General features: G+C 37.0%; 1 protein-coding gene across 3 annotated transcripts in view; it reads left to right on the forward strand.

Moving 5' to 3' along the window:
- The first annotated feature begins 1,469 nt into the window (after nucleotides 1–1,469).
- Nucleotides 1,470–24,570, forward strand: part of LOC117323006 (homeobox protein Meis1-like) — a 91,682-nt gene continuing 68,581 nt past the window's right edge. Inside the window, exons 1-7 of one of the 3 annotated variants that reach the window (XM_033877989.1) lie at nucleotides 1,470–1,797; nucleotides 6,811–6,939; nucleotides 7,111–7,328; nucleotides 7,713–7,860; nucleotides 8,552–8,602; nucleotides 9,294–9,344; nucleotides 9,846–10,001. In XM_033877989.1, coding sequence (XP_033733880.1) covers nucleotides 6,928–6,939; nucleotides 7,111–7,328; nucleotides 7,713–7,860; nucleotides 8,552–8,602; nucleotides 9,294–9,344; nucleotides 9,846–10,001 — 636 coding nt within the window. In that variant the 5' untranslated portion in view covers nucleotides 1,470–1,797; nucleotides 6,811–6,927. Of the gene's footprint in view, nucleotides 1,798–5,808; nucleotides 6,056–6,142; nucleotides 6,940–7,110; nucleotides 7,329–7,712; nucleotides 7,861–8,551; nucleotides 8,603–9,293; nucleotides 9,345–9,845; nucleotides 10,002–24,570 lie in introns of those variants that run through there. The other 2 variants (XM_033877986.1, XM_033877987.1) reach the window with 2 other exon arrangements.

A 24,570-nucleotide genomic window follows, 5' to 3' on the forward strand; every position in this document is an offset into this window, starting at 1 on the left:
ACACGAGCACGTGCTAAATAGGTGACGTTGTTTTGAATATGTAATGAGGCAAAGGCAGTCCAAGTCGTGTCTAAATGCAGTAGGCGTGGTCAGATGACGGATCAAAGTGTCCGGAATTGTAGAACGAGAACAGAAAAGGTTGTGACGGTTCGTGGCGTTTTTATAGTAGATAACAACTAACTCGCAGGGTCACATGTCAAGTCAGACCAAACCAGGTCCTTAATCTCCCCTCGCACACAAATCGTATGTCCTCGGACATTTTATTCCCTACTTTGTCAAATAAAATAAAAACAGAACAAAAGTGATACAAAAGCTTGTGTTTGTTGTCAAATGTGGAGAGAAAAACGCCAGGAAAAAACTAGACATATTTTATAGAAATAGATATGTGATATGTCATGTTAATTCAAATCTAAAATTTCACAGAATAATTTCTGTCCTAGGTGACGACAAATCGTTTTATGTCATGGCATTGATGCTAATATCTGCAATATTGCACCTGTACAGGTGAGCGACTGCAGAGGCTGTATTATCATACCATATATGGAAGATGGAATTAAACGAAACTTGATCTGATAAATACAAATTAAAACTCCGACCGACTATTATTGTAACTTGAATCAATCAATAATTATTCACATTGAATTTAGAATTGTGTACATGCAATGCACTTAGCCACACGTATCATAATCAGTAAATAGATTCTTAGACAGATGTTTATTTGTTTATTTTTGAATTAATTAACTTGTTTTCTTATTTTCATAAAAAATAAACATGTATATTAGTAAATGTATGTTTATTGTAAACTAATACATTTGCTTCATACATAGCTTATAGAAATAAAAACCATGTAATACAGTTTAATCATAAGACATTCTATCAGAAGGAAAGTAAAATAAGTCCTGAGAACTCCCAACCTCCCCTTACAAAAAATTCCTACCAAAATTCATATTAATTGACAAAGGCCAGGCAGATTGGAGACCAAACCAGTATTGTGTGGGGTTTGTATTGAAATAAAACCTTTGAACGAAAATACGACATATCATTTCAATTTGTAATATATACTGGTACAGGATTAATTTAAAAGAAAAGTATTGCTATTCTCATTTTTTTACTCTCAAATATTTGAAAATAATTACCTTTATACCCACATAAAAAGAAAATTAAAAGCTACATGGGTTCTGTCCTAGGGAGAGTTTGGGACTCAAAATATTAGTCCTATATCATTATATGCCAAGACCTGGGGATGTTATATATTTTTTTCTTTTTATAATTGGCCAATATAATTTAATCACAGGTAAAATTGGTTTAAGATGTGGGTATCATCAACTTCAACCTTGACCTTTGGCTAATCGGTGACCCCGGGGTCACACGGATGCGGATGACTGACTGGTTGAGAAGTAATGGGAGTGTCATTTTCTAGGCCCCCACGACCCTGTACCAGTCGAAACGGCCAGAAGACTAAGCATTTCAGAACTTATCTTCTCGGCTGTCAGGTAGAAAGCAGAGAGCGAGTCGGGAACACGTTTTCTCCGGTTTGACGTTTTGACGGATAGAGAGCGAGTCGGCTGGTGGTGTGTGCTTTGTTTACAAATCGTCCGGAGTTATATACATTTCATTCACACAACTTGTGTACAGTTATTTTTCATATAAAATTCCGTGGATTTTAATAATTCTTATTAACAATTTTCCTGGAGTGTCTGGATTTACTTGGGAGTACAATACTTTGTTGTTACAAGGATTACTCATTTCTACAACACGCCAAAGTATTTAAACTTTCAGTGGACGTTTTTTGGAAGGGTGAGTTTTCTGATGGAAAGTGTATTAATCATATGTATCCTCGGAGTTCTTCACATCCCATAGCGACCCTTGTCGACTTTTAATACTTTATCACATTGATATATGATTTCTGATTACTGTTACACAGTTATACGGTATGCGTTTGTTTGTAAACAGTCCATACTTACATTTCCATGTAATTAGCCATGGCAAACTGTCGAGGAAATCTGCTATGAATATAGATACGTGTGTTTATTTTTGTGTTTGTAATTTACCAAGATAAACACACTTTATAGCCTGGCTAAACATAGGTAGAGGGGCTAGTTTCTGACCGGCAGAAACATTTAACGGTACGCTCAGAAATGGCAATTCGATCCTTACCTCGGCGTTCGGCTTATAGGCGTTGTCTTAGAGCCGTGTATGTTTTTTTATTACAAATCAATTCTTGGTGCTTCATTTAAAAGCGATATAATAACAGACTCTATATTTCGACTTAGCAGACTTGATAGATGGTATCTAGATTTCATACCTGCGCAATAGGGCGGTATATGGTCAATACCATGCGATAGGATGTGTGTATTTTACAATTTTTACAAGCGATGGCGGTATATATATAGTGTGATAACAGAAAAATGGTCGGTTCCCGAATTCCGAGGGGAATATTGTTCAAGGATCAAAAAGGGGTAAGAATCGTCAGAGGAGATAAGTCTCCGGGCCGATGGCAATGACAATATTGGTGTTTTAGGAAATTTTACTGGTGTTATCATCCTCATCGATTTAGTGTACTGATTCTCCGGGGCTAGGATTAATAGCATTCACTAAAGAAATCTGAATTATCAAGTCAAAAGTATGTCCCTTCAAACATTGAATTTCCTCAGAATGCATACCAGCATCATTTTATCAAGAGCTCCATTTTCCCAGTTCACATGTAAAAATCAAAGTCTTGCGCCATTAATCTGATGAGGTTTTTTCGAGGATGAAAATCTCAACGAACTTCTCTGTTCTTCCTAACCTATTGGATGGCAAACTATATTGATAATTTTATCTACATTGTATTGTTCTCATCTTTAGTGTTATCTTTGTCATCGCATTTTGATCCCCCTGTTAGCAATAATCACTGAAAATGGAAAATGTTGAAAGATTTTTATAGTGTATATATCTAGCTAAAATAATTACAGTATAAAACTAACACTCATATAGCATCAAGCATTTCATAAATGAAAATTATTTTAACAAAAAAAAAATGAATATTCTATCTATAAATCAGTTACATAAATAATATTGATATTATCTTCGTCAATGAAATTTTACATTTTCTGTAATAATTTATATATAAATATATGTTATATGTGTATATAGTAAACTATGATAATTCCAGGGTATGTTTTCACGCAGTCATGGCTATTTATTGTGTAAAGTTATCACTGTGAATTATTGACACCCCAGTCACGGAGTGTGGAATCCTGATATATTGACGGTTGTGAGCTCCGCCGTTTTCAAGGGTCAGTTCATGCTGTAGCATTACCGCGAACACTATACTCTAACCAACTAAAGCAATGTCTCCTTGTACAAAATTTGCAATATAGAAAAACCTGGAAAACCCGTCAAAACTATCAGTTTCTACATATGTAAGTAATTTAGACCCGATAGTCAGTGTTGGTTGAACGGGACGGACGACTCGGCCAGATGAGTTTCGCAGATAGAACCGCATACATCGTATTTTCATCTGCGGAACCATTACGGCGAGCCGACAGTGCGACGCCAAAACCGGGCCGTCGATTTAATAAAACTCTTTGTACATACATTCACAATGCAGAAAGGTCCTTCACTTAATTTTTAATCTAATATTATAAATATTTAAATTTTTCACATGTTTAAAAATCAATTTACCGTTGACAAGACTTTATGCGTCCTAAAATTATCTGGTATTCCGTACAGGTCGTGTGTAAATTTCGGCACTTTCTTTTTTTTATCTTAATGCATTAATGACGGAACAAATCCGAGTCGGTAATTAACATAATGCGATAACATCTCTAACAGAGAAAATGAGACACAAAATTTCCGGATTTATCCCGAGATGAAAAAAATTGCTAAATAAATCAAATTTATATGGTGAGTCTTATGCACGGTTCTATTATCAAGCGATTTGTTTAATAGTTTCATATAATAAAAATCTTTAAGATTATGTCTTGTAACCAAAACATGAATATAATATCAAAGAGCTATTGGCATAACAAAAGCAACTTAAATAGGCACAGCAGAAAAAAAAAACCCAGAACCTGTTCCTTCTTATTTTTCTTTAATTTTTCTCTAGCTTGTTAGCGAGGCGAAGTCATCCCGTTTCGTTTGAAGTGTTGATAGGACCATTAGCGATGAGGTCTGTTTGAAATAATATATCATTATATTCATTATAATTGTTAAAAACAATTCCAGGGGAAATGATAATCTGGCTTTATATAATTTCCAGTCTGGGTGGTGCACTTTTGCTGTTTTCTCTTTTGTGTAATAATTCCTTCAAGCATTGATATCCACATATATATTGGATTACATGTATACTGAATTGATAAAATTTCTTATTATAAGAAAAATTCCCAGAAGATAATATAATAATATAATGTATCAATTACTTTAGGACGATAGAGTTATACCAATGCTATATTAAATATACAATCAATGTCACTTCCGTGTAAATCTGAATGAACTCGTAATCAAATGACATTTTATCAAGAAATTGATATTCTTATTTTTATAGAAGAGATTTTTTTTTACGACATAAGGAAATATCGAGTGGACGGGGATGCTTTGGTTCCAATTATATCTTTATAATTTTCCAATACGGAAAAAGCGTATTTATCCATCCGCCCCAGTTCTCTCCTGAATCCGGAAAAAATGTCCCGATAAATTAATCCGTCGGGTCCTACAACTGTACGCTACACTCGGATGCGAGCTGTGGTACTGATGAGGAACACCAGATAGAAAATGGTATCAACTTTTTAACCAATTTTCAATTACCGATGGCTCCTCGCCTCTCCAGACATCGGGTTTTTTATGTGACAACTCTACAAAAATACCAAACCACCTTGTGTTAAATTGTTAATGGCATCACAAAGCCGATTTCCTATTATTGTTGGTTCGTTTAACGATAAAGATAGAATACTTTTGTTTTAATTAATTTCTGATGATTTGATTAAGCACATTTTTATATGAATTGATTAGAAATGTATGTTTTCATTCTCTGTTACCCCATTGTTAATTTTACTTATCAAAAAATATATTGTTTGTGTTTATTAGCGGTAGTACAATTAGTCTGTGTTTTAATAATGGAATGTAAAATCTATATATAGTTTATATACGAAAAAAGATATGCCTTCCATTAGTAGCGCATATTTTTAGTGAATTAATCTAGGTAAAATAATTGTTTAATTTAAATGGCAATTTCCAGTTTTATTAAATTCATTGTAGTACAGTAACAATAACATTCGGAGAGACCTACAAGAATTCCAACAATGTTGTAAAATGAATTTACGAATTTAAATCATACATATGTTTGAAAACAAAATAAAGTTAAATCCTAATTGAATTAAATTTAAACAGTCACACGTTGTCCATTGACATGTCTCTAACACAACAAAAAGTAATCGGCTTTGTAAACATGTGACATTTTTCGATTTTCGGCTTACAGTCGAATGTCCAGCTGACCTTGTCTGAGAGATTGTTTACAGTGGCTTAGTGTATCATATATGAAATAGGGTTGTAAGCTATTCAAATATTTAAAGGAACCGGTAAGAAATTGTGGCTCTAAATGAGCAAGGGTCGTATCCAGTTTTTGCCTGGCGGCAACGATCGCTTACTGAGTAAACGAAAAACGTGATTCACGACTCAAATTTGCGCGGCGCGATCGCAGCTCGGGCGCGGATTGGCTAAGCCGTGGTAAATATGATTAGAGGGAGAATTTGATCGATTCTCGGTGGGCGGAGCAAGGGGCGTGTTCGGACGATTCCATTTTGACATGCTTGGCAGTGTTAACTACTTGTAACATCTCTGCATGTATTTGACGATGATTGAGCAGCGGTGCTGTCCCGATATTGGATGTGAATTTACTGCCAGCACTGGTGAACGATATTTGTCAATGAAAGTTAAATAGTAATTCTAAAATATATCGTTTTTGGTTTTCCAAGTGTGATTTTTCGCTGTCCCGGGACGCCGTGGAAGTTTGTGGGTTATATATACACACACGAGGTTTACAGTGACGACTTTTCAGCAACCCTACACAATCCAGGTTAGAGCCCTTCTCGTGTTGTGGGATCGCTTCCCAACTAACTAACCGATCATCACACATCGCCTTTTTTCTGCTTGTATATATTTTGGGTCGGTAGGAACGCCGAATGTTTTTATCAGATTCTAGATGTTATCGGCAAAGTTCAGCAACGGGCCACGAAACGGGACATACATCTGGGACGATGGAACAAAACTATTAAATGCTTTCATTTAAAACTATGCTCTAACAATCTCGTATTAGCTATATACGTTAAAAATCCGTATTTGACATACCTTGTGAATTTTCACCCTTACTGTTGTCGGTGTTGAGGCTGTAAAAAAAGATGTTTTGACTAGTGTTAACCTGTATCGGGATCTGTATACACTGTCTGCATGGCCTACCCAACCAGCAGAAGATAAATTGGCATACGTATAAATTTACTATAGATATCTTACGACCCCTCCACTTGAGCCAAGTGGTGGTCCCCATTCCACTAGGCCATTCTTCTCTTTTATGTAATTTCAACTTGACATATATTTGGTTGCTGGCAGTGTAGAATACTTTGGTAGCCCCTGCTGTCGATAGTTAGCTCGCCCGGGGCTGCCATAGTATGACAGGCCGTTCATTATACCGACCCGTTGTAACGTAGGTTTTGATTGACAGATTTAGAAGTAGTAGCCACGAGTAGAGACAGCTTAGTTGCTAAACTAGGCGAGTGTTGACGCTGTACTGCCGAAACGTTTACCAACTTTGACAGTTCGACGTCTCTTTGACAGGGCTACAGATCTGTTTATACGGAAGGGGACACTACCAGAGAGGACCACGGAGTATCAATTGGGCCGAAGCGGGATCTTGTAGGGGCCGAAAGGGCCGGAGCTACATGAACACGGCCCATGGCTCAGCGAGTACGTATGATATATATCCCGTAGACCGAGAGCTTTTATTTACATTTTATTTATTATTGTGCTGTGCGAATATATTGGATTCGTATGTGATTTATGATGGACTTTTGAACTACTTTGTCATTCGGAATATGGATGGGAGTGTAATTTTTTCAACGTCTATTTTAATTTCAGTACGAAAATGACATCCCAGCACATTACCCAGGCTCAATTGCGGGTATGGATGGCATGTACGAATCGCATAGGACTTTACCAAACCACCCGGCCCTCCACCAGAGCAATCTTACACCTGGTATGCACCAATACCCACCCTACACGTCCAGTAGCTCAATGCCGGGGGTCAGTTCATCCCAGGACAGTCAGTTAAAGCGGGATAAAGATTCGATTTATGGGTACGTAATAATTGTTGTTTGTGTTGTGTGTTTATTGACCCGGCCAAAGTTTATTTCGTTGGACCACGTGCAACTCGTGCAGTCTGCGCGCGTAATATATCGCTGACGTAAATATAACACCCTTCACTGTCAGGTGATTGTCAACATGTCCACTTTTATACATGACACGTTATAATTGTCTAAATGTGACGAATATTTCTGTAACAATGACTGAACTCCCCTCATTGTCTATATATCACGGCCCCGGACCATGGTTCCCGTGCTCCATAGCCTCGGCCACCATATCTTTGTAAACAGAACACAGACTATCGCGATATCAACGTTACATATTCACTAACATTATATATATATATATTCTGAAGGTTTTTTTCTTACTCATTTCAGACACCCGCTGTTTCCATTATTAGCACTTATATTTGAAAAATGTGAACTAGCTACATGTACGCCACGGGAACCCGGGGTGGCTGGAGGGGACGTCTGTTCGTCCGAGTCATTCAACGAAGATATAGCAGTGTTTAGTAAACAAGTTTTAGTAAGTACAAAATGATGACAAGTTTATTATTCACTTTAAAATTAATTCAGATCTATCAAAAATATAAATAATCATTATAAAAACATATTTGGTGTATAATTTGTTTTTATCTTTTGACAGAAAGAAAATAAGAATTATTTAATTAAAAAGATGTGAATAAAATATATTATTCCAATTATTTGTTGATGAGAAAACTAGCAATTCATTGCATGTATTAATTAAATTTCAGTTTCAGAAGGATTTTTCATTGAATTAAATTATTTAATTTCAATTTGATATTACCAAGCCTGACAACTGCTTATAAATCAAAAATAAAGATACAATTTATTACTAAGCAACGCATTTGTTTAAAAATTTCCATCAAGTCTGATTCCTAGGGATTTGGAGTTTCACCATAAACAGCCGAGGCTATGGTTGTGAGAATAGTGTTTATATTTTATGTGCTGGCTTTAAGGATTTTTCCATCATTGACAAATAATGTATTTTGAATGTTCGCCATGTATACGGAGAAAATGGAATATCTAGCTCTGGGCCCTAACTTTCTAACCAGAAAGAAATAACGGGACATTTTATGGCTGTTGAGCTTCATAACTTTTTCTGGATACATGGTTGATCTCTTGGGATTTTCTTTATGGATAATACTTTGGAAGGAATGGAGAATAAATGATTTTTCATTTTCTCCCATTTCTAGGCACGGTCGGAAAAACCGTTATTCTCCGCAAATCATGAATTAGACAGTGTGGTAAGTTTTGTTTTATTTATTTATTTCCATTTAATTGAATTATTTAAATGCTTAAATGTTCATTATGAGATAATTTTTACTGTTGTTGCGGTTCATTAAAATCTGTCTGGTAGTGTTTATATTATTATGACTGTGAAAAAAAATCTTGCAAGCCGTTTTAAAATGTGTATATGTAGTCGGCACACCAGCTCCATATTATGCTTTCTGAAGTAATTTATTTTCGGAGCCAAGTTTTAGCAACACGGCATACTCGTAGCTAATGAACCATGAACTAGGATGGAACTAGAAATAATCATATCCCTGGTCCCCAAAAGCACATGGCCAGGCAGGCAAATTTCGTTGAAAAATTGGCCAGATGTTTTGTGAAACAACTAATGACCAGGGATCTGCGTTTTCCCCCGGCCAAGTTGGCCCTGGAATGTGAAATGGTCGAAAAACGGTCCAGTCTGAATATAAATTTCCCCCAAACAGCGGATGTTGGAATATTTCTTACACATGTGTAAGGAAAAAAACACCAAGCTGGTTTTATATTCTAAACATTTGATACAAATTGAGAGCAACATTTTAGGTGTGAAATTGCATGTGAAATTGATAAAGATTGAAAAGTTTTAAAATTGTTATTTAAAAAATTGCTTATATTTATTTTTATCTTGATGTATTTAATGAGAGAATTTTCTCTTTTTATATATAGATGATACAAGCCATACAAGTTCTTCGATTTCATTTATTGGAGCTTGAAAAGGTACGTTTTTAATCTGGTATTAATAATTAAATTTTAGGTGTAATAATTTCTCGGTTAGGCCCTTATGAGACATTCTGTTAACCTCCTACGACAAATTTAAAAGCTGTTGCAGACTTGAGTTTTAATTGCATGTGTGTATCGGCACTTATCAGCCTTCCTTTGTTTGCGTTAGATGATAGAGGTATGCGGGACATATCATGCCCTCTTGTAAGCTGACCTTAGGAAATCTCTCGATAAGTGACAATTATAGACTAGGATTTTCCGACCTCATCGAGACCCATATACACATAGGCCCTTAAATATCATCAACGTAATTTCAGAAATTGTGCCCTGGAAAGAAATTAAAACTGTGATGTTACAATGTGTGAAAATATCTCTAGATTAAATTTCTGAATTATTAGGTTTTTATTACAAATTTAATTCCATTTTATAAATTTAATGTGGAGGGTATCTATTTTTGCTTTTTCTTGGTATTAAAAATTTGTTGATTTTGTTTTTCAGGTCCATGAACTTTGTGATAACTTCTGTCACAGATATATAAGTTGTTTAAAAGGAAAAATGCCAATAGATTTAGTGATAGATGATAGAGAAGGAGGGAGTACGACATCCAAATCTAGTTCGGACAACCCTCCGGATCCTAATGATGTTGTCGACCAAGTAAGTATTCCTTTATATTTTTTACACTCTTCATTAATACCAAAAATACTATTGACAGTCACATTTTACACAAACTTCCGGAAATATCTGCAAATTTACACCCTAAACTGGATTTTCTACCAAATCATTTATAAAAACATTTTTCAGGATGGTAAAATAAACTGAAATTTGTGGTCATCATCCAAAATTTTTTAAATGGAATGGACATAAGTATTAGTTTCTGAACGACATAAAAAAACAACAACCTATAGATAGGTGTAAAGTAATAATTGGTATCAAATGGCTACAGCAGAATTTATATTCCATAATATTAAGCATGACCTAGAGAAGATTTAATTAAAAGGTGACCTATATATATATATATATATAAGAGTACTGGCCGTGTCCCTATTTTAGTACAAGGCCTGGTTTAACGGACTGAAATGTACACCCCATCCCCTCCAGTCAGAAAGGGTGTCCAACCATTCCAGTTTATGGGCTATCCACAGACACGATTACCATTGAGGGGTCGTAAAAGTGACAGCCAGTCGGGTCAAGCTACCCACTTGAAATCTATTCCACTTGAAGATTTTATTGAATTTTATTTATCTTCGATTTATATCCTCACAGCATATACAAAGCAGTCTGCACTTCAGAGTTTAAATAGTTGTTTCTAGGTATAAAACATTATTTCGGTAGGAGATGCGAACACCAACCTGGGATATATAAATCGAGACTTATGATGGCTAATGCAAGTTGATGAAGCGTACACAAATCGGGAAGCCAAAATTTTATTATCATGGGGCAAAAATTTAGCTAAAAGTGTTGTCTCGGAAATTATTGAGGAGAAATGGATTTTTTCAAATTAAATATTATACTTTGCTTTCAATTCATTTTTCGATGAATCCTCGCCTATAGTCTCTAGCGAGACCTGCTCTGGGATGATAAAACTATTTGAATAATTATTCTCACTTAAAATAAATCTGAAACGACGGCAAGTCTTACCATTCTTATTAGTTTATATAAATCAACAAAAGAATTTTTTTTATAATGTTTTAGAGAATTTTGACAATCATATATATATATGATCTCCTTAATTTGAAAATGTGTCAAATTAATGAAAAGTTTATATACCAATTTATGTATTCTATGCAAGAAATTCTAAATGTGAGACAATTTGTTTTGGGTAAATGTTGAGAATTTTCTATCAAGTTGATTTGGTATTGGAAACCTTGATATTATTGACTTTCATAATTGATGACATTTTGAGATTTAAAAAAAAAAAAAAATTGGGATGATATATCTTTATTGTCTAAAGGTAGGTGGGTGTCTTAATGTTGTCGGTGTAACGTGTTGAAGGATCATAGGGTGTCTTAAAGATTTCAAGTATATGTAATGATAGATAGGTACAGTTTGCTGATAAAATATACTAAGCTTGTAGGCAGATAAAGACTGGGTTTACGGTACACGGTTAAAAATTATGATAAATGGTGACTGATATAGCACGTTGAATGGGGAAGTGGAAACGTAACAAGTTTGTTGACATCTGGGTAAAGTGATGTTAATTTCAGGTCTAGTCCTAGGTCAGCCTTGTCCCAAACACTCTGGGGACCTGGTCTCTGGGAAGGTTGTTGACAGAATTTGTGTCTAAGGTGTCGGTATTAATTGACTGTGTTGTCCCCGGTCTTGTAAGGTGTATAGAACATATGATTGTCTATGTGCGTGATCGAGAACCTTTAGACGTTTTTTTTCGTGTTAGCTATAGTGTGGGGAGTATCCGGGTCTATATTCGCCCTACACTTGACAATAGGTCTTTATCTAGCCTTGCTTCGGCAGTAATGGACACACTAATGACAGCCCATTGTCCCCGATTCTACAGAATATTTAAAATAAACTGTGGATAGTCGGACCGGATATTTTTGATAGTGTGTTGAAACGTTGGAATAGTTTTGTATTTAATGTATAGAATTTTGTCGAGGGGAGGTTGTGTAGTATTATATATGTACTGTGGACACAAAAAAACAATACGTTTAACTTCCAATCTTCTCGTGAGCGAATACTTATTTATTATTATTATTATTATATATTTTCATTCCGTTTTACTGTATTGTAAAATGCCGAGATAACTCTTAACATGCAGTTTTGTTGAGCGAGACTGTAATGTATTTTTTACTGCCAGAACCTTATTATAATGCCGTCTCAAAATAGTTAATGATATGATGTATCAACCATCATGCTTAATGTACACATGAACACATGCAGTTCATTTAACTATACAAAAGAAGCATTATAGATTTTTATTAAATTACGGTATTAAGTATTGTAGATTAGAACCATCCTGCACTTGCTTGGTGGCCTCGACAGTCAAAACTTTCTCCACACTCCTTCAACTGCCGAACAAAAATTCTTTTTTATTTATTTGTCGTTCTTACTAAGCTGAAATCACTTGAGAATACTTCAGGTTATTTTTGCCCCACCGTTTAAGACTCGCCAAGCCGACGACCAGGTCGTGGAGGCCTAATTGATTTCGTAGCTCTCCAATTTGACATGAATACCAATTTTTTACGATATTTGACACTAGAAGTCAACGGATCAGTTGTTTCACAAAAATGATATCGTGCATGTCTCGAAAATGTTCTCAGTACGGCTAATCCTTTTCAAGGAGAACAAAAAAGATTTTGAAAGATGTTATTGTAAATAATGGCTGCCGTCATAGACTGATTTATTCTTTTATCTTAAAATTCTACCTACCTCAGAGATCTGTGTTATCAGGCTGACTGGCTAGCTGACCTTAGCCTAAGCTAATTGCATTAAAATTGAATTTATTTACCATATTAAACGTTTTCTGAATCACATGTACACTACTGTGTGAAAAAAATTGAAGTCAAAATTCTATTTGAGGAGTATGGACTTTAAACAAGAGATAAGGTTAAGTCTGTCCTCCGAACAAGATATATGTGTTTATGGGTATATAGAAGGAAGACGAATGTTCGGGTTCATAAATTGTGAAAAACGTTTTGTGTGTCACGCTTGTCGAGTGAGGGAAGATCTAGATCAGCGACATAGGGAGCCACCTCTTCTAACAAAAACAATATTAATTGTACGACGTTTAAACACGCTTGTCAGTGCAACAACTCGTTAATTTGATTACTTCTAACACTGTTTTTTTTTTACAAATTATTAACTACTTTGTCTCTTTTGAGTAACGTAAGATTATTTAAACTATTAAATTATAGAATTTTTAACCATAAAGATGTACAGGTTTTCTAGGTGGAAAAGGACTTTTGTTATCGCATTTGACAGATGATGGGTTTAAATTATGTATTTAATCAATTCATTTCATTTTTACTGGGACCTTCAAAAGTTAATTCAAATCAAATTTGATGTATCCGAAGTAATTTTATTCATAACCTTCAAACCATGAGTACAAGATTACATTAATTGAATATTCAGTAGCTGTCGAATATCAAGGTCCTGAAAAAATATTTTCTTTTTGACTACGTTATATGTTGGGTCAATAAAGTTCCTGTTTCAATCAGTGGAATACAAACGTGGGGGAATCAAATTTCACCATGTCTCAAGATTTCAATCGGACTTATGTTTTCTGAATATTTAGCAGGAGTTGTGAATTTTGTGTTTATAGAAAGATAGTGAATAAAGAAAAAACGAGACGTCCAGAAAATAGTCCTACCAGATTATATAAATACACACAATGTAAGGGGCTCTAGTTGTCAGTTTCAATCAAACAATTTATTTGTTTGCTGCAAAATTAATAAACACTATATTCAATGGGAAGTTGGCCGTAATAGAATAAATCCTAGTAGCAAATGCGACAGAATAATATCACAATAAACGCTTGAACAAACAATGTATCCTAATCAAATAAACGTTCTCTATTGATAGAATATGTGTGACAAATATTTAGCTTTATTGCTGGACCAGAGTGTTGGCTAGAATGTGTAGCCATTGTTAGGGTAGATTTGACCAGTGGTCAGTCCGGGGATAGCTGATCTTATCCTTGGTTTACTAGCGGCTGGATTTTCCATTTACTCCTATAATGACCGTGGGGAGTATTGGTATCTGATGGGCAGGCAGAATGGACCATTCAGTCTAGTGGTCAGCACTGGTCAGCACTGGTCAGTGGACAAAGTCTGGCAGAACTTGGTCAAGGATGAAACCTGACCACAAAATTTCTCAATAGAATGAAAAGAAAAAATCTTTATCATTTCCCTCCTGCAGTTCAATTTAGGGACAAACTTGGTCAAACATGATCCTATTTAAGGGAAATGGGAAATTTTTATGGTTGGTCAAGGAAACCTTGGTACAAAATTTCTGAACAGGAAGAAAAAAATGTCCTCCCATTTCCTTCCAAAAGCTCAGTTTATGTAAAAAATATCTAGTTATGATCTGTAATGAAGCCAGAAATGACAAGCATGTATACATTTTTTTCCGGGGAAACTAGTCGATATGGTATAGCATACTGGGGAATAATATTTTTTCTGTGGTGATATTTTGATTTGATAGCGGCATTTTTTTGTTTACCCATCGGGAATATTGAGGGAGATGTGTATTGGGATAGACTTTAGGCCTCTATTTTCGCTACTGGCCCGATATGTTTGTGTGGTGTGCTTCAGTATAGTTTCCATGTCTGTGATGTCGGCTGTCATGGAGGTCAGCTGGGCTCCAGATCGGTTCATAGGGATTATTTATTTTATTGTTTCAATTGAAGGAATTGTATTTACATCTGTCAGGCAATCTATCGGCATCTCAATCTTTTGTTAATATCATGAATTCGTTGAATGCATATACTACATAAATGATTTAATGATTTGTGAAGGCTGTATTCAAAATGTAAACAAATTTATGTACAGGTCTTTAAATTCAATCTTGACATTCATTTTTTCCCTGGAACTTGAAGGATCTAAACTCATGTCGAATAGATACATCATTTCAAACGAATTAGAAATCAAACTTGAAAGTCAAGGATTTAATGGGGTAGACTCTTAAATATGATAAGATTACTTTGGTCCTTTCCCACCCTAGGTACTCTGCTACTTTCCTGTCCCCAGGGGCCCACTGTGTAGGAAAGGGTAAGGCTATGCTTTAGTGATGTCATTCCCTGCCCCCGGGGACCAACTATGTAGGAGAGGATTAGGCTATGCTTAAGTGATGTCACTCCCTGCCCCTACAAACCTGCTGTTTTGGAGAGGAATGGGCTTTGTTTTAAAGATGTCACTCCCTGCCCCCGGGGACCCACCATGTAGGAAAGGGTTGGGCTATGTTTCAGTGATGTCATTCCCTGCCCGTGGGGATGTGCTGTGTAAAGTTAGATCATTAGTATGTGCAACAGATTATGACACTACCCCACCCCTGGGACGTACCTGCTGTGTGGGAGAGAGTTCAATAAGTATGAGTAACAGATATTACCCTACCCCAGGGGATGTTGCTCCCTGCCCCTGAGGATTTCATATCAGTTATAAGTTTTACCTGTCTGATCTGACTGGGTAATGTCTGATCACCATGGGACCAACTCCTAATGATTGTTTTATGGAATTGATTAATTAAACAAATCATTCACCTGGCTGTTACAACACCATTGTGGAGTGTGGTTAGTCTGCAGGTAATCTCATATTCACTGCCTCGTCCTCGGATGTATTTCTGTCGGGAGTCCAACACTTAATCAGAGAATAGTAGGAAAGATAAAACTAATATCATCAGTATGAAGAGGTAAAGTCAAATTTTAATCAGCGATCCCTGGACATCAAAATTAAAAGGTAGATAGATTATATCAAAAGCAAATTACAGGTAATGTGTATTTAGATACATTTCCTTATTTTGTCGTTTATTCTGGGTGGTAATGGTATAATTCATACTTTTCTGGGTCAAATTTATTATTCCCTCTTAAAAGTGCAAAACAAATTGCCTTTTTTTCACCTGGGTAAAGTACACATGGTTTCAGTCTCAAGAGACACGTAAATGGATATTTAAAAACTGGCAATGAGAATGGATTAATGATATCTCCTTAAAGGATGTTGAGAATTCGACAGGGGTTATTAGGTAGACTAGGAGTTCAAGGTCACAGCTAATCTGGGATAGAAGGGGCCACACCTGGGAACCTAGGGTCTAATGGCCCTGCCAGTGACATTCCAGCAGGGTCAGGGTACTTTGGAAATAGAAAGATAACCATCTTGCCATGAGGCAGATTCCTGCTGACAGGCTGGTTTTAGGGACAGGGGGTATGGCCTTTTGGCCAGAGAGGGACCGACTCCCAGCCCCTAGCCTCTTGTGTACATACAGCTATCCCCACACAAACAGGTGTTTCCATTTAGGTCTGTTTAGGGCCTCCAGATTGTCACCAGATAAAAAGTTCAATTTGTAGATTTTCATCTCCCCTCTAACCTCTTCCCCCTAAATGTATACATCCTTCAGAGAATTCGAATACCTTGAATTAACAAGAGTATAAATTTCTGGGGTTTTTATTCTCAATTCATCTGTCAATATATATTTTTTAACTGTTTCATTACATATCAACACATACATTCTGAGTGGAAAAACTGATTGTCTTTCGAAAATGTAATTTAATTTTACATTGCTGGTAATTCTCGATCGATTTGAAGCGTTTCCCATTGATGGGAGTGGCGGAGAAAAGGCTGCACTTTACCTTAGCTATTCTGAGGAGATAACATCACACAAAATAGCACTGTTATTATTTTCCTAGAGGGTAGATAATAGAATTGGCAAAGGTTTCAAATCGCCCCAAATCGAGTGAGTAACACCTAGTAATTACTACGGGGACTGTACGGGCAGGTGTATGAACGGTTTTATGGATGTAGGTCGCGCATGACTTCCTCTCGGCATTGATGGCCCGTAATTATTATGATGGCAGTTTAAAACTGTAATATAAAACTGGATCATTATATTATTGATCAGCTGGATGAAAGGTGAAATTCAATGTTTACACTTTCCATTTAACTTCGGAAACAATTTTGGCGGCGGGTACCTCCCCGAAATAACATTAATACACACCCCACCGCTATCATTATCAAACTAAATGGCAGCTCTCTTGTATACGACAGTACTTTACGTCCAGGTACATTCAACATCGCGAAATCACATTCTCAATGTACTGTATTACTGACTTTTCTATCGGTGGTGGCTGCAATAAAATTCTCGTATATATGTGGTCTGAAATCGTAGCTGGCAAATAACGCGTTAGTTAGTCAAGCCCGACACATTTTTCACAGTTCACCGATCGGGTATCACATTGTTGTATTTCATATGTAGGTTTTATTTGTTAATAATTTAGAAGAATCCAATAAATTGTCCAACTGATGCATTCGCCACAGAGAGACCCATATGGATGTATTCTGGATTTATTTTATGGGTTTGAAATGTTCCAAGCTAACACACTAAAGAGTACTTGTGTTCTTATTACCATATTAGGTTCAGGGAAAGCAAAATTTTCCTAAAAATGTTAGGGCATTGTGCCATTGTCAAAACATTTTTTTAAAAATAGGCCATCTAAACATACTGACCAAAATGTATGAAACATTTGGAATGTAAGATAGGTAAAATGTACAATGCCGTATGTTAGGGTATGGATAAGTAAAGTCTATTTTTAAAATTTCCGGGAATTTTTTTACACAATAATTTTTTTACACAATTCTCGGGCCCATCCCAATAACTTAACAGGTGAATATAGAACACTTTAACAATCAAACAAGTGATAATAGCATCAAGTGCGAGATAAAACTGAACAGTTAACACAAGTTATGATACGTCAGCTGCAGTGCAGCCACACTCGTCTAACGAGGATGTCAAGACCTGCATACATGGCTATAGTGGCCGTCATTTGACACGCCTGCATCAACGATAATTACGCAACAAAAACTACAGGTTTGCACAAAAGAACTGAGGTTAAAGATTTGCACACTTCTGATTTTCTGATTTCTTTGGTTAGTCATCAAGATGGTGCTACACTGCCGGTGTCTACACCTGTACAGGTGAAGTGTATTACTGTTTAGGTCACAATCTCGTTATACCTGTATATATATATATAGTGTACTGTCATCATCTTGTCCACTGAAGTTTGAGGGGATCTCGGCATCAACTTGTGCGTGCATAATTCAAAAACCTGTTCAAATCTCACTTCATACATAGGTTCATAATCATAGCTTTTCATACATGTTCACTTCACAAAAGGGGAAAAAGAGGTCATTGTTACTAAAAATAGAATTTTGAAATACTTGTTACACTTTGTGCATTTCCATAAGTTGGTCTGTGGATAAGTCAGAAGGCTAGATCAGGACAGTGAGTCTGTGGATAAGTTAGGATAGATCAGGACAGTGGGTCTGTGGATAAGTTAGGATAGATCAGGACAGTGGGTCTGTTGATAAGTTAGGATAGATCAGGACAGTGGGTCTGTAGATAAGTTAGGATAGATCAGGACAGTGGGTCTGTGGATAAGTTAGGATAGATCAGGACAGTGGGTCTGTGGATAAGTTAGGATAGATCAGGACAGTGGATCTGTAGATAAGTTAGGATAGATCAGGACAGTGGGTCTGTGGATAAGTTAGGATAGATCAGGACAGTGGGTCGGTGGATAAGTTAGGATAGATCAGGACAGTGGGTCTGTGATAAGTTAGGATAGATCAGGACAGTGAGTCTGTAGATAAGTTAGGATAGATCAGGACAGTGAGTCTGTAGATAAGTTAGGATAGATCAGGACAGTGAGTCTGTAGATAAGTTAGGATAGATCAGGACAGTGAGTCTGTAGATAAGTTAGGATAGATCAGGACAGTGGGTCTGTAGATAAGTTAGGATAGATCAGGACAGTGGGTCTGTGGATAAGTTAGGATAGATCAGGACAGTGAGTCTGTAGATAAGTTAGGATAGATCAGGACAGTGAGTCTGTAGATAAGTTAGGATAGATCAGGACAGTGGGTCTGTGGGTAAGTTAGGATAGATCAGGACAGTGGGTCTGTAGATAAGTTAGGATAGATCAGGACAGTGGGTCTGTTGATAAGTTAGGATAGATCAGGACAGTGGGTCTGTAGATAAGTTAGGATAGATCAGGACAGTGGGTCTGTGGATAAGTTAGGATAGATCAGGACAGTGGGTCTGTGGATAAGTTAGGATAGATCAGGACAGTGGATCTGTAGATAAGTTAGGATAGATCAGGACAGTGGGTCTGTGGATAAGTTAGGATAGATCAGGACAGTGGGTCTGTGGATAAGTTAGGATAGATCAGGACAGTGGGTCGGTGGATAAGTTAGGATAGATCAGGACAGTGGGTCTGTGATAAGTTAGGATAGATCAGGACAGTGGGTCTGTGGGTAAGTTAGGATAGATCAGGACAGTGAGTCTGTAGATAAGTTAGGATAGATCAGGACAGTGAGTCTGTAGATAAGTTAGGATAGATCAGGACAGTGGGTCTGTGGGTAAGTTAGGATAGATCAGGACAGTGAGTCTGTAGATAAGATAGGATAGATCAGGACAGTGGGTCTGTGGATAAGTCAGGATAGATCAGGACAGTGGGTCTGGATAAGTTAGGATAGATCAGGACAGTGGGTCTGTGGATAAGTTAGGATAGATCAGGACAGTGGATCTGTGGATAAGTTAGGATAGATCAGGACAGTGGGTTTGTAGATAAGTCTGAAGGATCAGGACAGTGGATCGGTGGATAAGTCGGATTGACGGAATGACAAGCATAAGTATACTCTGTAGAGATCAATGCCGTCCTTGTATAATGGATTCCTGTATTTGGCTAAAAAGATTTGTCAGTAGAGTTTTATTATTATATAATGTAATATTTTCCACAGTAAGATGATTGCTTGGTTTTATGTTGATCTGCTAGCCAGGAATTCCACCATACTTTATCAACCTGTTTCCAGAGACAGTGGTGCGGGGGACTCCGATAGTATTGGCTCCTTGGCAGTCAAAGCTTCTTCTTCCATTAATATTTCATGAATTGATGATGTTGTGATAGGATTAAAACAGTGTAATTTTAGTTTACCTACGATCATAGATATAGATCGTAGCCATTGCCGGGATATATATCTGTATATATACAAACTTCGGTTGGTTACTGAGCTAATAGCTCCCAGGTCAAGCTTGTAGGTGTATATTCCACATTAGGACCCACGATATTCCTTGAAGCTGATATTATGCTTGTAGTAAGTGGTCAGTAACTATGGTAAAGTTGTAATTGTTTTCATTTTGAAGACTGAGATAAGGATATAGTGTGGAAATCTGTCCCAATACCGCTGCATAAAATGAATAACGATCAGGCCAATATCCCTCGGCGTCAGCCTATAGCCGTCCCGAGCCTCGAGCGCTCTCCCCAAATATAAGTGGTGAAGTGTGGGTAAATGAGAACGATTAGTATTTTGTGTTGTCACTTAAGCCAGCGAGTCGGGATATGTCAGAACCCAATGCCTGGTTGCTAAGGAGATTGAATGTTTAATATTGCAAATTTCATTTCTTGGGTCCCCCATGAACCGTATCTGTGTATTGTAATTACTGAGGGGAACTAAATATTGTATTGCTTTCAAAGGGAGAAAAAACTCGATGCTTTCTTTAACATGGCAAAATTCTGCTTGTTTCTGACGAGAATCTAATTTAGATTCCGCTCATCTCTTGGATAATGGGAGGTCTGTATGTAGATGGCATCACTGTGAAGGTCTGGTGCTACAAAACTTATTGTGGGGCACACTAGGCCACGCACAAGTGTGCAAATCATCCCTCTAAATGAGCCGCGCGGGCTGACGATGAGACGAGGACAAAAACAGCTTCGGTAATGGCCAGTGATGATGATCGCGCAGTACCGTAACAATAGACTGTCGCCGTGGCCACAGCTCGTCCCGGTCTACATAATCTGATAGAGAACAAACGTAATTTGTTGTGATACCAAGTCGCTGTAGGTGTAATTCCTCATTTGGCAAGATGTAAAAACATAATCATCGGGATATGTTATGCTTTTCTCATCTGGCCGCTGCTTATGAAGGACTACGCCAGGTTGCTATGGGGTACTCCCAAGACAATCTCTATGGCGATGACTTACCCTTGCCCTAACATTGGTTGCTCCACGTCTTTTTGCGATATTTGCCATTTGCTTTCATTCCACTTTCGCAGCTAATCAAATTTCTCACGGCCATATAAAGAAATTCCATCATAACAGAAAATTGTCATGTAATGAATACCAATCGTATTGTGGATCACAACCCTTCGGTGCATGAACTCGTTTCAGTAGATTGTGTTTTATAATGAAATTCATTTGCCTTGGTAAATTCGTTTGGATTATATTTTTCATCACGGATAGCAAAAGTTGTAGATTTATCCACTTAAATTAGATGCTAGAAGAAATAAAAATTATAGCCATGCTCAATTTGATTTGTGTTATTGTAGTTTTCATTACTGATGAGGAAATCGGTAAATTCAGCACAATGAAATGGTGCTAGAAGGAAAGTGTGGCGGAGAGTGGGTTTGTGCAGCATTGTCCTGAGGGCCTGACTGCCAAACCATGGGGAAACGTATGTTGTCACTAAATGTGCCCTAAAAGGCTAATTTGACGTCTGCTTCAGTGCCTTGGCCCCTGTTGGGGGGTCTTTGTTTGGGCTGGAATAATTAGAGGTGTTTGTCGAGCTAGCTACTGGGGTGGATGGGTAGATAGTCGAGGATAATCTAAGCTAAACAGGCCTTGAGCTCCGCGTATTGTAGCCTCTTCACGCTTTATTTGGTGATGTTTTAATTGTGTTTCTGCTTTCTTCCATCTCAGTTCATCTGTGCAAGGAGCTAGACGTAACTTTGTAATGTTGTAGGCATTTATAGATTTCATTAAATTTGTTCATACAGCCTCATTTTGACAATGAACTAAGATAAGGTTTGGTACGATATATTACTGCTCTTTTTACACATGACAGAAAGCTGCCAATGTGATGATTTGTGGCTTGACTGATAAACTTGTCTGATGTTTAGGATGCAGAATATTACTACTATTTACATCGTCCTCACAATACACTAGGCTGTAGGTTCCTGTGTTATTCTGTCGTCTTGTGTCGGGCCAGGTAGTTATCGTTATAATTCACCTAATATACCAAAATCGCATGTCGAGCCAGGAGTGGATTTTTTTGTTGTGCTGTTTTTGCTCGCTGCTCTATTTCTACCTGTCAGTGTACTATTTTCGTTTCACCAAATTTTTTGTTTATTTTCATGCTTGAGTTGTACGTTGATAATATACCTGTGTTCTCAATTATCGTCAGGTGTATGGGTTGCGGTAACAGATATGTTCAGAGAGTAGGAGCCTAGTTTTTGTCCGTTCCAAGTTTCACGTTTAGAATGAGGCCCCGGAAGTATTCATTGTCGGCAGCGGGCTGACAGGTTGCTTTCAGGGACCAAAGGGGTTTTCTTTTTTTGGGATCAAATTATGCAGGGCCATGCATTTTGTTTTCATCGTTTTTAGATACAATTTATAGGATTTTATAGCAGTCTGCTTTAATAAATGTCTTGGTTCTTCCTGTCTGACGCTGCTCAAACAAAGTTTGTATTTAAATTTGTATCTGTATATGTAGGTATAAAAATAATTTCTTAATTAAAAAATTGTCTATAATTGTGGTTATTGTCAATGTAGGGCCAATCTGCCTTTAATACGGTCATCAGTTTAATTCCTGATGTAATCAGTTAATTGTTGGGATTCAGAATTATAAACAATGTGGGGTTAAAATTCTTGCTGTATTAAATTTTTACTGTTATTAGAATATATATATACAAATGTTATATATTAGAAGACTGATTCAGATGTTAAATATCCTTAAGATATTCCCTATGTTCCCAATAGTATTATGGAAATCACAAAATGAATGAAAATATTTTCTGAATACATGGGTACATACAGTGTGACGCAAGGGGCCAGACTGTCTGCTGGTGTAGATTTAAGGGTTTGTGAGGTTGGTTAGTGGGAGCACCTGGGTCAAAGGTCAGTGGAGTTTATATTACGATCAGTGAAGTAAGACTAGATATTCTAACCCTGACACACGCTGGCAATCCGTTTTTGTCACTAAAACTTGGGGAGACACGAATTTGAATTTTTAAAATGGAAAAGTACACAACAGGCCTCGTTGACTGCGTAGACAAATAAGTTTGTATAGCTGTCGTAATGATGTCCTTCGTAGGCATATTACAGTGCTCAGATCTTCCCCCGAATGCAGTTTTAACTTGCAGCCAAAATATAGGGGGACCGTAATTATCCACCCAGCGAAACCTATTATTTCAGTTGTAGCAGAAATTATATAAGTATGTAGTTTAGGTCTTCATTTTCTTCAGAATATTACTGGTAAAAGTCAGGTTTGTTTTTCTGTTGTGTTTACACCAAAAAAATTTTTTTTAAAACCGGCCTTGTCATATTCCAGGAAAAGTTTTGTCCAGAAATTTCTGTGTTATCTCTAGACCTCTGATAAACAGAGGAAAATAATAAATAAATCTTGATAATAAAAACTTTGCACATTTAAGGAGCCCATATTGATTTTTTCCTAACATGCAGTAGCATCTTTGGAGATCTGCATGTTAAATATAGGCATAGCAGGCCATTCATTCACAGCGCTAGGACGGAAAGCCAGCGGGGAAAAGTGAATTGCCGATTGCCCTGAATGACAGGAAAATCCACATTCAAAACAACACTGATTACAAGTGTATTGTTCCTCATAAACGCAATCGCCCACTTAAGCCCTTCTCACGTCACTCTGTCACGGCCAGCTGACGATCAGCTGATGGGCCGAGCGATGGTAGTGTCGGCACAATCACAAGTCGTCGTACACCGGGAGGCACCACTCCAACACTGGGGCCCCACTCGGGGCCCTCCAGGTCCTACTCGGGGCTCACCAGGCAACACTCTAGGCTTGCTAGACAACACAGGGCCACTACTATGATAGTACTCGAGGCCTACCCATACAATATGACATCTCTCAAAACTTTGCCCTCTTCAGTTTCCTCTGCTGCTCATCCCAACACTAATGACCAGATAAGGGCAGTCACTCTCGTTGACTCTGAAATAATGAAGGATTCCAGCAATATTCAGTACGAAAACACTTGATCGCATATTAATCTATAATTTTCCATTTTCATTTCTCATTTTTGCCAAAAAAAAAAAAATTAAAAATAAAATTGAAATTCACAGCATGTTTCACAAAAATTAAAAGAAGTATATTTTTGATATTTGATTATTACCACATTATTACTAATACCATTGTTTGATGATCTGTTTTCACAATGTTACTATGAATGTGATGACAACCATTTGACACAGGTGAGAGGATCAGACTGGACTCCACAGAGATTTATCTTGAAATTGACTTCGACTGACACTGATCTTTTCCTGGAAATATCAAAGTAATAGCATGAAGGATATTTATTTTTAATGACTTTTGTGTGTACGGATGCTGGAGATGACTATGTGGTGTTCTAATAGAGCGTCTGAATTGTTTAAAATGGGAGTGTAGTCAACCTGTTTTCATTGTCCTAAAACGTTCCTAGTTTTATGTCTTGTAACTTGGGGACAGTAATATATTGATAGTTTGACTTATGATATCAGAGTAAG

Source organism: Pecten maximus, chromosome 3 (genome assembly GCF_902652985.1).
Source record: "Pecten maximus chromosome 3, xPecMax1.1, whole genome shotgun sequence".
NCBI lineage: Eukaryota > Metazoa > Mollusca > Bivalvia > Pectinida > Pectinidae > Pecten > Pecten maximus.